Genomic DNA, 11,359 nt, shown 5'->3' with positions numbered 1-11,359 from the left:
TCTAAAGTAGAACGAAAAGTGAATCATCATTATCTTTGGTTACCAATGACGGTGATGAGGATGTGTGTTTACGCCGTATTAGGCTATCTCGAGTCACAGGTGAAGAGCGGTTGAAGTGTGCATACTAGCCGGTGAATGACGCCGATTCAACCGGAAACGGAGCAGATTCGATCCAAAGCATACGATATAATCATATTGGTGACGCAGAGCATATTGTATTCATCAATTCAACTCCCCCTCCCTTTTTTGGACTCCAACGACGTACCCTTAAAATAAAACAAACAAAAAAACGCCAACCCAAGTATGTCTTTTATATGATTTTCTCTTCCTCTATTCGAATATCAGTAATCAGAACGGCGAAGAGAGAGGGAGAGAGAGAAAAAGGGGGGGGGTGAGAGAGAAAGAAAAAAGCTGACATTCTTTTTATGAACAGTTCTTTTCTTAACTCGTCCATTTGTCAAGGCCATTGACGACGCAAGCCTCCTTGCCCTGCTCACGAGCAACCAGACGACCAATCTTGAAGACGGCAATGTCGGAGCCAGCGAGCTTAGCTGCAGCAGTCAGCTCAGCAGCGACGACATCGGCCTGCGCGGCGTCGACGGCGACGACCATGCCGACACCCGAGTTGAAGGTGCGGACCATCTCGCTCCCGGCAACGTTACCAGCCTTCTTGAGCCAGTTGAAGACGGGGGCAACAGTCCACGAGCCGAAGTCGATAGAGGCGGCCAGACCGTCGGGTAGCATGCGCGGCACGTTCTCCACTAGACCACCGCCAGTGATGTGGGCGAGGCCCTTGATGCGGGGGATGACGGGGAGCAGGGGGCGGACGTAGATTGTCGTGGGGGTGAGGAGGGAGGCGCCCACGGTGGTGGAGGCGTCCCAGGGGGCGGGCGAGTCGTACGAAAGGCCGGCGGCGGCGACGATGCGACGGACCAGCGAGAAGCCGTTGGAGTGGACGCCAGACGAGCCGAGGCCGAGGAGCACGTCGCCGGGGACCATGGCATCCAGGCGGGGCAGCTTAGCGGAGCCGTCGACGGAGCCGACGGCGCAGCCGGCCGCGTCGTAGTCGTCCGCCTGGTACATGCCCGGCATCTCGGCCGTCTCGCCGCCCACCAGGGCGCAACCGGCCTGGCGGCAGCCGTTGGCCACACCCTCGACGAATGAGGAGGCCGTGGCCAGGTCCAGCTTGCTGCAGCCGTAGTAGTCCAGGAACATAAGGGGCGTGGCGCCTTGGACTACCAGGTCGTTGACGTTCATGGCCACCAGGTCGATGCCCACCGTGTCGTGCTTGCCGACGGCGTGAGCGATCATGAGCTTGGTGCCCACGCCGTCGATGGCGCCCACCAGCGTCGGCCCGCCCGGGTAACCGCACTTGGACAGGTCGAGCTCGCCGCCGAAGCCGCCGATCTCGGCGTCGGCGCCGGCGCGCTTGGTGCTCGCCACGGCGGCCTTGATGCGCTGCACAAAGTCGTTGCCGGCCTGGATGTCGACGCCTGCCTGGGCGTACGTCATGCCGCCTGTGCTGCTGGTGGCGGCGGTAGGATCCGTGGACCTGAAGGCTCGGTGAGCAATGTCCTTGCGGTAGAACATTCCTTCAAAGTCAATGACCTTGGCGTCCAGGGCAGCGTAAGCGGCGTCGACGGCGGCGCGAAGGGAGTCGCCGACGGCAGTGACGGCGATGACGCGGCCGCCCGACGTCCTGAGCTGGTCGCCGTCGAGGGTGGTGCCGGCGTGGAAGACGTTACATCCGGGCGGGGGGTCGCGCACGGTCATGAGCGTGCCCTTGGCGTACGAGTTGGGATAGCCGGCGGCGGCGAGGACGATGGTGGCGCTGAACTTGTCGAGTACGCGCAGGTGGCAGTTGTCGAGGTAGCCGTAGGCGCAGGCCAGCATGATCTCGGCCAGGTCGGTGTCGTCGGATAGCAGGGGCAGAACAGTCTGGACCTCGGGGTCGCCGAAGCGGACGTTGTACTCGAGGACCTTGGGCCCGGCGGGGGTGATCATGAGTCCGGTGAAGAGGACGCCGCGGAAGGGCTGCTTCTCCTTGCGCATGCCGGCGATGGTGGGGCCGACAATGTCGCGGTCCACGAGCTCCGTCAGCTCCCGGGTGGCAATGTTGGTGGGCGCGTAGCAGCCCATGCCGCCCGTGTTGGGGCCCTGGTCGCCGTCGTAGATGCGCTTGTGGTCCTGGGCGAACGGCAGCGACCGAATGGTGTAGCCGTCGCAGAAAGTGAGCACGCTCAGCTCGTCGCCCAGCAGGAGCTCCTCAATGACCACCTCGGACCCGGCCTCGGCCCCGAAGGCCTTGTCCACCATGATCTGCCGAAGGCCCTCTCGGGCCTCCTCCTTGTTCTGCGGGATGATGACGCCCTTGCCAGCCGCCAGCCCGGTGGCCTTGATGACCACGTCGTGGTCCACGCCATTCACGTACGCCACTGCCTTGTCGTAGTCAGAGAAGTTCTCGTACGCCGCCGTGGGGATGCCGTATTTCTTCATGAAGTCCTTGGAGTACGTCTTGCTGCCCTCCAGCCGGGCCGCCGCTTTGGACGGACCGAAGCAGGCAATGCCGGCCTCACGGAATGGGCCCTCGACCCCCTCGACCAGGGGCGCCTCGGGCCCTGGCACCACCAGGTTGATGCCCCGCGACTTGGCCAGCGACACCAGCCCAGGAAAGTCGTCGGCCTTGACGGCCGTCACGTTGGTCGTCTTGGGGCAGATGGCCGTGCCTCCATTGCCGGGAACGGCCAAGATGGACGCTACGCGGGGCGACTGGCTCAGCTTCCAGGCCAAGGCGTGCTCGCGGCCACCGTTGCCGATGAGCAGCACTCGCAGATCGGCAGCCATTCTTTCTTCTTCTTTTCCCGAGATTTGGCGGGACGAGGAGTAGTCTCCTTGTCGATAAATACTCCTTGTCGCTGATATGGAAAGGAAGAAAAAAGTGGTGATGGTGGGGGAAAAGCGAGTTCCGACACTGGCTTGTAAGAGCGTCCCTTGACGTGGGGCAATAAGAAAATCTATCGATGAGGGGCAGTTTTTATTGTATTTTTATTTAATAAAATTTTCTATTTAAAAAAAAATATCTTTCCTCTTACTGAAAGCACCCGAGTATCTTCTGACTTAACCTAGAGGTATACATACCTCCCTGTACTTGCGGTTGTGTGGGGGGACTGGGGGATGGGACATTGTGTGTACAGATTACATGTACGTCTTAGAGTACCACCACCCATGTACGGCTAGAAAATCAGCAGATAAAAAACAAAACAAAGAGTCTGGTTTTTATATCATCAGTTATCGAGGACCCGGATCTGATCGAGTCAGATGAACTTGTGCAAGGGGTAGAGGAGGGAATGGTGAAGCCATACCTTTTCACCCCCCTCACATGCGTTGGCCCTTGCAGTCGCAGGGACCTCTTCCTTTTCTTCTTCATCTGCTTTACTCCATGTACGAGACGGAGTAGCAATGGGATTAGAGAGTCAAAGAAGAGAGAGAATAGGAAAGAAGAAAAAAAGAAGGAAAGAAAAAGGGGATCCAGAGTCGTCCCGGAGATGTGGGTGGCGCCAGCAAGCAGGGTCTTGTTTCTCCTAGGGGTAATCTTATTGTGCCACACACCCCCGAAATTGTAATTTGATCAGACACGTAAAGGAGCAAAGGTCCGTGTCGTGTCCGTGTCGCGTCGAGGCGAGAGATACGAGTACCTATACGAGGTTTTTGTTTTCTTTCTTCTCTCCTCTGATGAACAAAAAGAGATTCGCGGTTCGTGCAGCGGTCGTGACTCGGGTGCTGACATTGACGCTGTAGTGTTTTGTCTGGCCACGTGGACTTGGGAGGATGGCAAATGGATGCATTGCGACATCGTTTCTCGTGTGAGTTGATGCTTCTTATGAGTCTGACTTTCTGCAAGTATTGCTGTAATTGTTCCTCGTTCTCGTTATACCGATGCTCTCTGGTTGCTGGGGAGAGACAGAACCCGAGAGCTCGAGAGAGTAACTTATGACCGTAAGGGACGAGGATGAGTCATCCGACTCAGAGTAATGAAAAGAATGGATAGTTTCATGATTTCGTTCTCCATGCAGTTAAGCGTACATCAATCAGGTACTGCACCGTGCGTGGTAGTGGAACGCTACACCAGATACGGAGTATTGTTATTACATGTATTATTGATGCAGTGCTGGCTCATCCCTTCTTTCCTTTTTTGCCTGTTGCCTGTTATTATCTTTCCGTTTTTTTCAGTATGATTGTCAGTCTTATTGTTGCTCAAACGTTTAATGCTATGCTATGCTCTCCGTATCGTGATAGTTGCTACTATTACTAATATAGCCAGTATTGGAGTGTGTGAGATACGAGTACAAAGAGAGCGAAAAAAAAAAATACTGATGTATGACTACATTAGGCACAATCACATTCACCAATCAGGCTCAGGGTGCAGTGCTTTGCAAACCCTAGAAAAGTTGCACCGAACTTCACATGAGAGATATACATAGCAAAACCCCGAAAAACCCCATAGAGGCGTTTGTGTGTGAGTGGGAAAGAAAAGGAGGAAAAAAAAAAGACCAACAGGAATCCGCGTTGCTGGGGACAAACAGTGTGTGTGCGTGTGTGTGTGTGTGGCAGAAACAAGTAACTCCTCATTGGAGACGAGTAGGGCAGCAAAACCAAGCACAGGAAGCACGGGCTGCACAGGACAGTACGTGTACAGTACAGTGCTACAGGTAGCGGAATACAGTACACTACTCGTATAGGGCAGGCAATAAGGAGCAAAAACCCGTAGACACTACTCCGTACCCGTGGCAAACAAAACGCAGAACGTCAGATAAGAATACAGGTAGTATTACTCCACTGTACCTGTACATACCAGTATCATTAGCACCGACATGACAAACACACGGTAATAATACTCGTACACTAAGCTCTCGTAGTAAAGGGAAAGAATGGTACACAGTGCGGATAAGTATCAAGAATATACTGACACTTAGTGCGGCAGGTGCGTTCAGTGGAAGGGAACGCTCCAGTGTGCCCAAATTCATGACTCTCAGCCACACTTCGTTTACTCGGAGCTCGGCGGACACTTCAAGGACAGTATAATTATTCAGTAATAGTAGCACTATACTTGCCTCCTTCCTCCTGAAGCCCCAAAGGTAGCCACTGGGCCACTCGCCCCTTCCCATTCCATCCCATTATCAGTCCCGCCGCCCAATTTTTTTTATTTTTACAAAGCGCCCACTTTCACATCTTCACCAACTCAAGGAACCTCGCTGGTCCGGTGGAAGATTTTACTCAACCGGCCTTCCTTATTTACCCTCCCCCTCTCCTCCACTCAGTAGTGGTCTCTTTCCCTTTCTCTGTGTATTTTATACGATAATAATACCAGAAAAGGAGTCTCTTCTTGTGAAACCTCCACTCCCCCCCGAGGTTTTCTTTGATTCCCCGACCCCCCACGCGGACCGTCATCGTAAGATTGTCAGCTTTAAATCTGCACCGTCAAACCCTGACGACAGATTTTTCTTTCTGGCCGTTTACGATCGCCTCTTCTTTCCGGCTCCCTTCATCCAACCGATCCGGAACTCCTTTGAAAGGTAGCTTTCTGGCCCTTTTTTCTTATTTCCACCCGTGGAAACTCGATAGTGCGCGCGCATCCTTTGCCCTTGCGACTATCCTTTAATTTTTTTTTCTTCTTTTCGGTAGCAGCGAAACCCCCTTTGCTACCGCAAACGCAAACCCGAGCGTCGATACACTGTTGAGGCCCTTTCCCCCTCGACCGCTCTTGTCTCCATCAACAGACAGCTTTCCACTCCTCCTTTTCAAGCCTTATGACGTCGCCTGCGAACCAGCAGAACCCGGCGACAAACACCACCGCGACCACGGCTTCGTCTTATGCTTCCGCTGCGGGTGCGCCTCAGAAGCCTGCCCAGACTCGGACTCAGCCTACTGTAGCTGCGTCTGGATCTCAGACCTCGGTCACCACCTCCTCGGCCTCGCCCGCGCAGAATGCTAAGCAGGCCTCTTCGTCTCCCGTAAACGGCAAGCCTGCTGTTTCTCCCGCTATCCCCGCCGTCGCTCGCGGAAGCGCTGTTCCCAACGGCGCCCACACTCGTCAAAGCTCCGTCACCATGGCTGCCAACGGCCCCAACAGCTACGCTGCCAACGGTGGCCCAGCTGCTCCTGCCGTCAAGCCCGGTATCCAGTTCGGCTTCGGTTCTCCCGTCCCTGGCCACAGCTCGCCTCAGACCGGCAGCGCGGCCCCCATTCCCATCCCCGGCGGTGGCAACCCTCGTATCAGCTCTCCCGCCCACTCGCCTTCGCCGATCCCCCAGCCTTCGGCTAGCGGTGGCCGTCCCCCTTCTAGCCTCCAGCAGCACGGCGGTCAGATGACCTTTGGTAGTCTTGGCAGCGATGGAGATGTAAGCAAAAGCAAACAGACAACAACAAACGCAACCCCTTCCTCGCCCCAAATACGGAACCTCCCTCTCAATCATCAAGATCATCAAGTTTTCTCGGCTTCGACCGAACAATCTTAAACTGACATATTCTCTCCGACGCAGCGCCACATGAGGCAAGGCTCCGTGCCCCCCAACCCGAACGCCATGGGTGCCCAGCAGGGAACCCACTATCGACGCGAGTCCAACAACTCGATCCAGAGCGAGGGCCCCGGTAACCGTGCCAGCTTCGGCCCCCAGGGCGGTCGTGGACGCGGCGGCTTCCACTCCCACGGTAACAACTATAACCATCATCAGATGGGATACCCTCCCAACAACCAGTTCCGCAACGGTCCCGGTCAGGGCCGTGGTATGCCTCCCGCTTTCCAGCCTCAGGGTCCCCGTGGCTTCCCCAACTCGCCCCAGGCTCCCCACCGCAGCCCGGCCATGGTTCCTTCGATGCCGACCACCCCCAACATGCCCGCTGCCACAATGCAGGGCGCCATGCCCATGGCTGGAGCCCCCGCCTACCACTATGGTCCCCCCATGCCGGGACAGCCTCAACAAGTACAGTTCCTCCCACCAACTTTCAACTCGAAGAAATTCCCCTTTAGAAACAACAAGAAGCCAAAGATGAAGCCCAGGCCACTCCGAGATGGAGACGGCGCATCTCGCGACGGCATCTATGCTAGTAACGTGGCGCCGTCTGCTGGGCGCCAGAATCGGCGTTCTGAGCCTGATGACTTCTATAGTGGCCCCAGCATGCAGCAGCAGCAGCCCGCAACGACTTTGGCGACTCGTGGCGACTCGGGGAAGTCTCCAGCTCAGCAGCCACGGGTCCATGACACCGCAACAACTACGGCCACAGCCTCAGCCTCGGCCAGTGCCGAAGGCCAAGCCACGCCGCCTTCTTTCACTTCACATCTTGACATGGCTCCAGGCAACTACGAGAAGCTTTTGCTGACTTTGAAGAACCAGGGCTATGGCTACCCCCCTCCCCAGCCGCAGATTGAGCAGTACGGTCGCCCCTTCCCCTACGGCATGCCCTACATGCAGCAGCCTCAGGCTGGCTCGCCCGGCTACAACCAGGGCTTCGTCCCTCAGTCTTACCACCAATCCAGCCACAGCATGTCGCGGACTCCCTCGCAGCCTGAACGCCCCGCCAGCGCCAACCAGCACGGTCCCCCGGTTGCCGTCGGCTCCACTAACAAACAGCCCGCCGGTGGTGCCACCGTCAAGCCTAGGAAGAACGCTGCCGTCCTCATCAAGACTGAGACCGGTCAGGTCGTCGATACCTCTTCTTTCAAGGTTGCCCCCGCCTCGCCTGCCCCCAGCAGTCAACACGCCAGGACCCCGCCCATCTCGTCGGCCAACCCCACACCGCCCCCTAAGAGCTCTACCCCAGCTCACGGCCGCACCGACAGCCACGCCACTCAAAAGACTGCCAAGGAGATTCAGGACGAGCTCAAGGAGAAGATTAAGCAGGCCACCCAGGCCAAGGAGGCCGCCGCCGCACCCGCGCCGGCTGAGCCCAAGACTGCAGAGGCCAGGCCCAAGGATGCTGATGAGCCTGCCGCCGAGAAGCCCGCCGGGGCCAAGGAGGAGCCCAAGGAGGAGCCCAAGGAGGAGCCCAAGGAGGAGCCCAAGGAGGAGCCCAAGAAGGTTGCTGATCCCTCCAAGGATGATGGCCCGCCTGACGAAGATGAGATGGAGCGTATCATCCGCGAGATGGAGGAGGAGGATGCCAGGCGTGAGGCTCAGGAGGCCGAGCACCGCGCCAAGGCCGATGCCGAGAAGGCTGCCGCAAAGAAGAAGGCCGAGGAAGACCGCAAGCTCAACGCTGCCGATGAGGACCGCAAGCTCCGCGAGATGGAGCGCGAGATGGAGCGCCTCGAAGAGGAGAAGGAGAAGAAGCGTGCCGCCGCCGCCGAGGCCTCTGCCAAGGGTGTGTCCACGACCGACGTCGACTCCAAGTCCGGCAACGTGGACGATGTCGCCGACAAGCTCTCGGGCATGAAAATAGGTGACAAGCCAGCCGATGCCAAGCCCGCCACGACGGCTGAGAAGCGCGGTGCCAAGCCCGCGGCCCTCAACCTCACGCCCCTCAACACCAAACCCATCGAGCCGCCCCAGCCTAGCGCTGCTCTGCAGTCGCTCAAGTCGGCCCGCTTCCTCCAGGTCATGGACCAGGACATCTACCCTGCCGGCATCAAGTCGCCCAACCCGGCGCTCAACGCCGCCGTCGCCAAGAAGGGCAAGACCTTCAAGTACGACTCCAATTTCCTGCTGCAGTTCCGTGGCGTCTTCACCGAGCAGCCCTCGCTCGAGTTCCACCAGCAGGTCAAGTCGCTCATCGGCGACGGTGACGGCGGCCGCTCTGGCTCCCGCGCCCAGACCCCCGGCTCTAGCAGGCAGGGCTCCCGCGGCGCCAGCGGCAGCGGCTTCACCATGGGCGCCTTCAACGCCCCCGTCGGACGTACGCTGCCCCGCGGTACCACCTCGGCGCAGCGCTTCGAGGAGGCTTCCCGTGCTGGAACCAGTCCCCTGCCCGGCTTCCAGAGGCCCGGTGGCTTCCCCCTGCCCACTATGTCGCGCACGCCCTCTATGGGTCCAAACTCGCCTCGCCAGACCAGCCGACCCACGCGCGGTAGCCGCCGCGGCGACCACAACAACGGCGCCAAGGAGGCCCAGGCTGCCAAGACGATGCCTCTCACCGCCGGCATGGACGTCAAGCCCATTGCCATCACGGCCACGGGCTGGAAGCCTTCGAGTGTCGGCCGCGCCGCCGCCGCCGCCAGCACGTCCAAGGATGGCCTCCTCGACCCTGAGATGGTCCAGAGGAAAGTCAAGGCTGCACTCAACAAAATGACGCCCGAGAACTTCGAGCGCATCTCAGACCAGATCCTCACCATCGCCCACCAGTCCAAGGACGAGTCCGACGGTCGCACCCTGCGCCAGGTCATCCAGCTCACATTCGAGAAGGCCACCGACGAGGCCCACTGGGCTTCGATGTACGCCAAGTTCTGCAAGAAGATGTTGGAAACTATGAGCCCAGAGATCCAGGACGAGCGCATCAAGGACAAGAACGGCAACACGGTCAGCGGTGGCAACCTTTTCCGCAAGTACCTCCTCAACCGCTGCCAGGAGGAATTTGAGCGCGGTTGGAGCATCAACCTACCCGAGACGGAGGAGGCTGACAAGAAGCTCGGCGAGGCCGCAATGCTCTCGGACGAGTACTACATTGCCGCCGCCGCCAAGCGTCGTGGTCTCGGTCTTGTGCAGTTCATTGGTGAGCTGTACAAGCTCGGCATGCTGACGGAACGCATCATGATTGAATGTGTCCACAAGCTTGTCGACTACAAGGGTGTCCCTGACGAGGCCGAGATCGAGTCCCTGTCCAAGCTGCTGCGCACCATCGGCCAGAACCTCGACATGTCGGAGAAGGGTCGCCCTATGATGGATGTCTACTTCTCCCGTATCCAACAGATGATGGAACTGCCCGAGCTGCCCAGCCGTCTCAAATTCATGCTCATGGATGTTGTCGACCTTCGCAGGGTCAACTGGAAGTCGAAGGAGACCAACAAGGGCCCCAAGACCCTTGAGGAGGTTCGCGCCGAGGCCGAGGCTGCTGCCGCTGCCAAGGCTCAGGAGAATGCTAAGAGCAACCAGCGTGGCGGAGGTGGTCGCCCCCCCGGCGGCCGCGGTGACGCTCGCAACTTCTCAGCTGGCTACAACCACCAACCCAGCAATCAGGTCGGTATGGATGACCTGCGCCGCCTCAAGGGTTCTGCCAGCCGTTCGTCGAGCGGTAACGTGACACTCGGCCCCACCTCCATGTTCTCATCTCGCAGCAACAGCGGACGTCGGCTTGGACCTGGAGGGTCTCTTGGCCGTTCCGGCGATGACTCTGGTCCTTCGTCGAGGAGCGGTACCCCTATGAACCGGGAGAATTCGTCCCACTCCAACGCCTTTAGGTATGTTTCTCTCCCTCCCTACACCCTTACGTTCAGATCAAGATGCTAACGATGCCATACAGCCTGCTTGCCAACATGGAGACAGAGAACCCTGCCTCGCCCCCGACAACTTCTGCCACACCTGCCGCCAAGGGCGCCGACAAGAAGGATGGTGAATAGACTACATATCCTACACAGAAAAGGACAAAAAAACAGAAGAATACACATTTTCCCTCATTGTTGGAGTCATTGCATTTCGGCAGGCAAAATAGACTTGGCGGGGCGGGGCTTTTGCGTCTTTTTTTCCCCCATCATTTTTTACGCATCGCACGTTTTTACTACTACTTTTTCTAGTCGGTCTATATTCTTTCACTTCTTTTTTTCTCATTGCCTTTCCAAGTCTATTCTTTTGGTTTTTTTCGGTACTCTTTTTGGCTTGCTTGCATTTACACACGCATGTGCTCTTTTCTCACCCGCCCATTCCGTCCCCCTTTCCACCTTGTTTCCATGATGAAAGAGAAGACAGAAACGAAAGGAATGATGGGGGAATGAATGAAAAAAGGAGAAGGGAATTGTTTCAGTTATAAAAGTTGTAACGCACGCGCATTTTTTTCTTCTTCTTTTCTTCTTTTTTTTTTTTTTTGAAAAAGAAAAGGAATTATGATACCTCGGGAGGAAATGAAGAGAGAGAGAAACGGACCCGGGTACGGAGGGGAAAAAATGAACAAACGAGGGGATTTATCAACCCTTGTTTAATGGAAGGAAGTTTGGTTTGTGTTTTTCTGGTTTTTTCCGTCTCTATTCGTTATAATGCTTTTTTTTTTTTGAAACGTCAGTTAAAACAGATTCTTGTTTTTGTTTTTAACAAATCTTTTTCTTCTTTCCCTCTCTTCCCTGATTCACCAATTCCCAAGTGCGTCCCCCCCCCCCTCCTTTGTGTGTTCCCTTTGTAAAAAGAATTGTCGGTGGAGAGCCATCTCGGCTTGGGGGGGG

At 57.0% G+C, this 11,359-nt stretch overlaps 2 protein-coding genes across 2 annotated transcripts; one reads left to right on the top strand and one right to left on the bottom strand.

The window, feature by feature from the left end:
* Positions 1-441: 441 nt before the first annotated feature.
* Positions 442-2,844, bottom strand: GMORB2_6812 (phosphoribosylamine--glycine ligase / phosphoribosylformylglycinamidine cyclo-ligase; the record flags this gene model as incomplete). The annotated part of the gene is made up of 1 exon (XM_035468780.1): positions 442-2,844. One exon carries the CDS (start codon positions 2,842-2,844, stop codon positions 442-444), a length of 2,403 nt encoding a protein of 800 aa, XP_035321914.1.
* Positions 2,845-5,807: 2,963 nt separating this feature from the next.
* On the top strand, positions 5,808-10,546 carry GMORB2_6811 (translation initiation factor 4G; the record flags this gene model as incomplete). The annotated part of the gene is made up of 3 exons (XM_035468779.1): positions 5,808-6,398; positions 6,540-10,387; positions 10,450-10,546. 3 exons carry the CDS (start codon positions 5,808-5,810, stop codon positions 10,544-10,546), a joined length of 4,536 nt encoding a protein of 1,511 aa, XP_035321913.1.
* Between the last annotated feature and the right edge of the window lie 813 nt (positions 10,547-11,359).

The sequence above is a fragment of the Geosmithia morbida genome (genome assembly GCF_012550715.1).
Source record: "Geosmithia morbida isolate 1262 chromosome Unknown scaffold_6, whole genome shotgun sequence".
NCBI classification, from domain to species: domain Eukaryota; kingdom Fungi; phylum Ascomycota; class Sordariomycetes; order Hypocreales; family Bionectriaceae; genus Geosmithia; species Geosmithia morbida.
The sequence above is the reverse complement of the archived record's forward strand: the minus strand, read 5'-3'. Positions and strand labels throughout refer to the sequence as shown.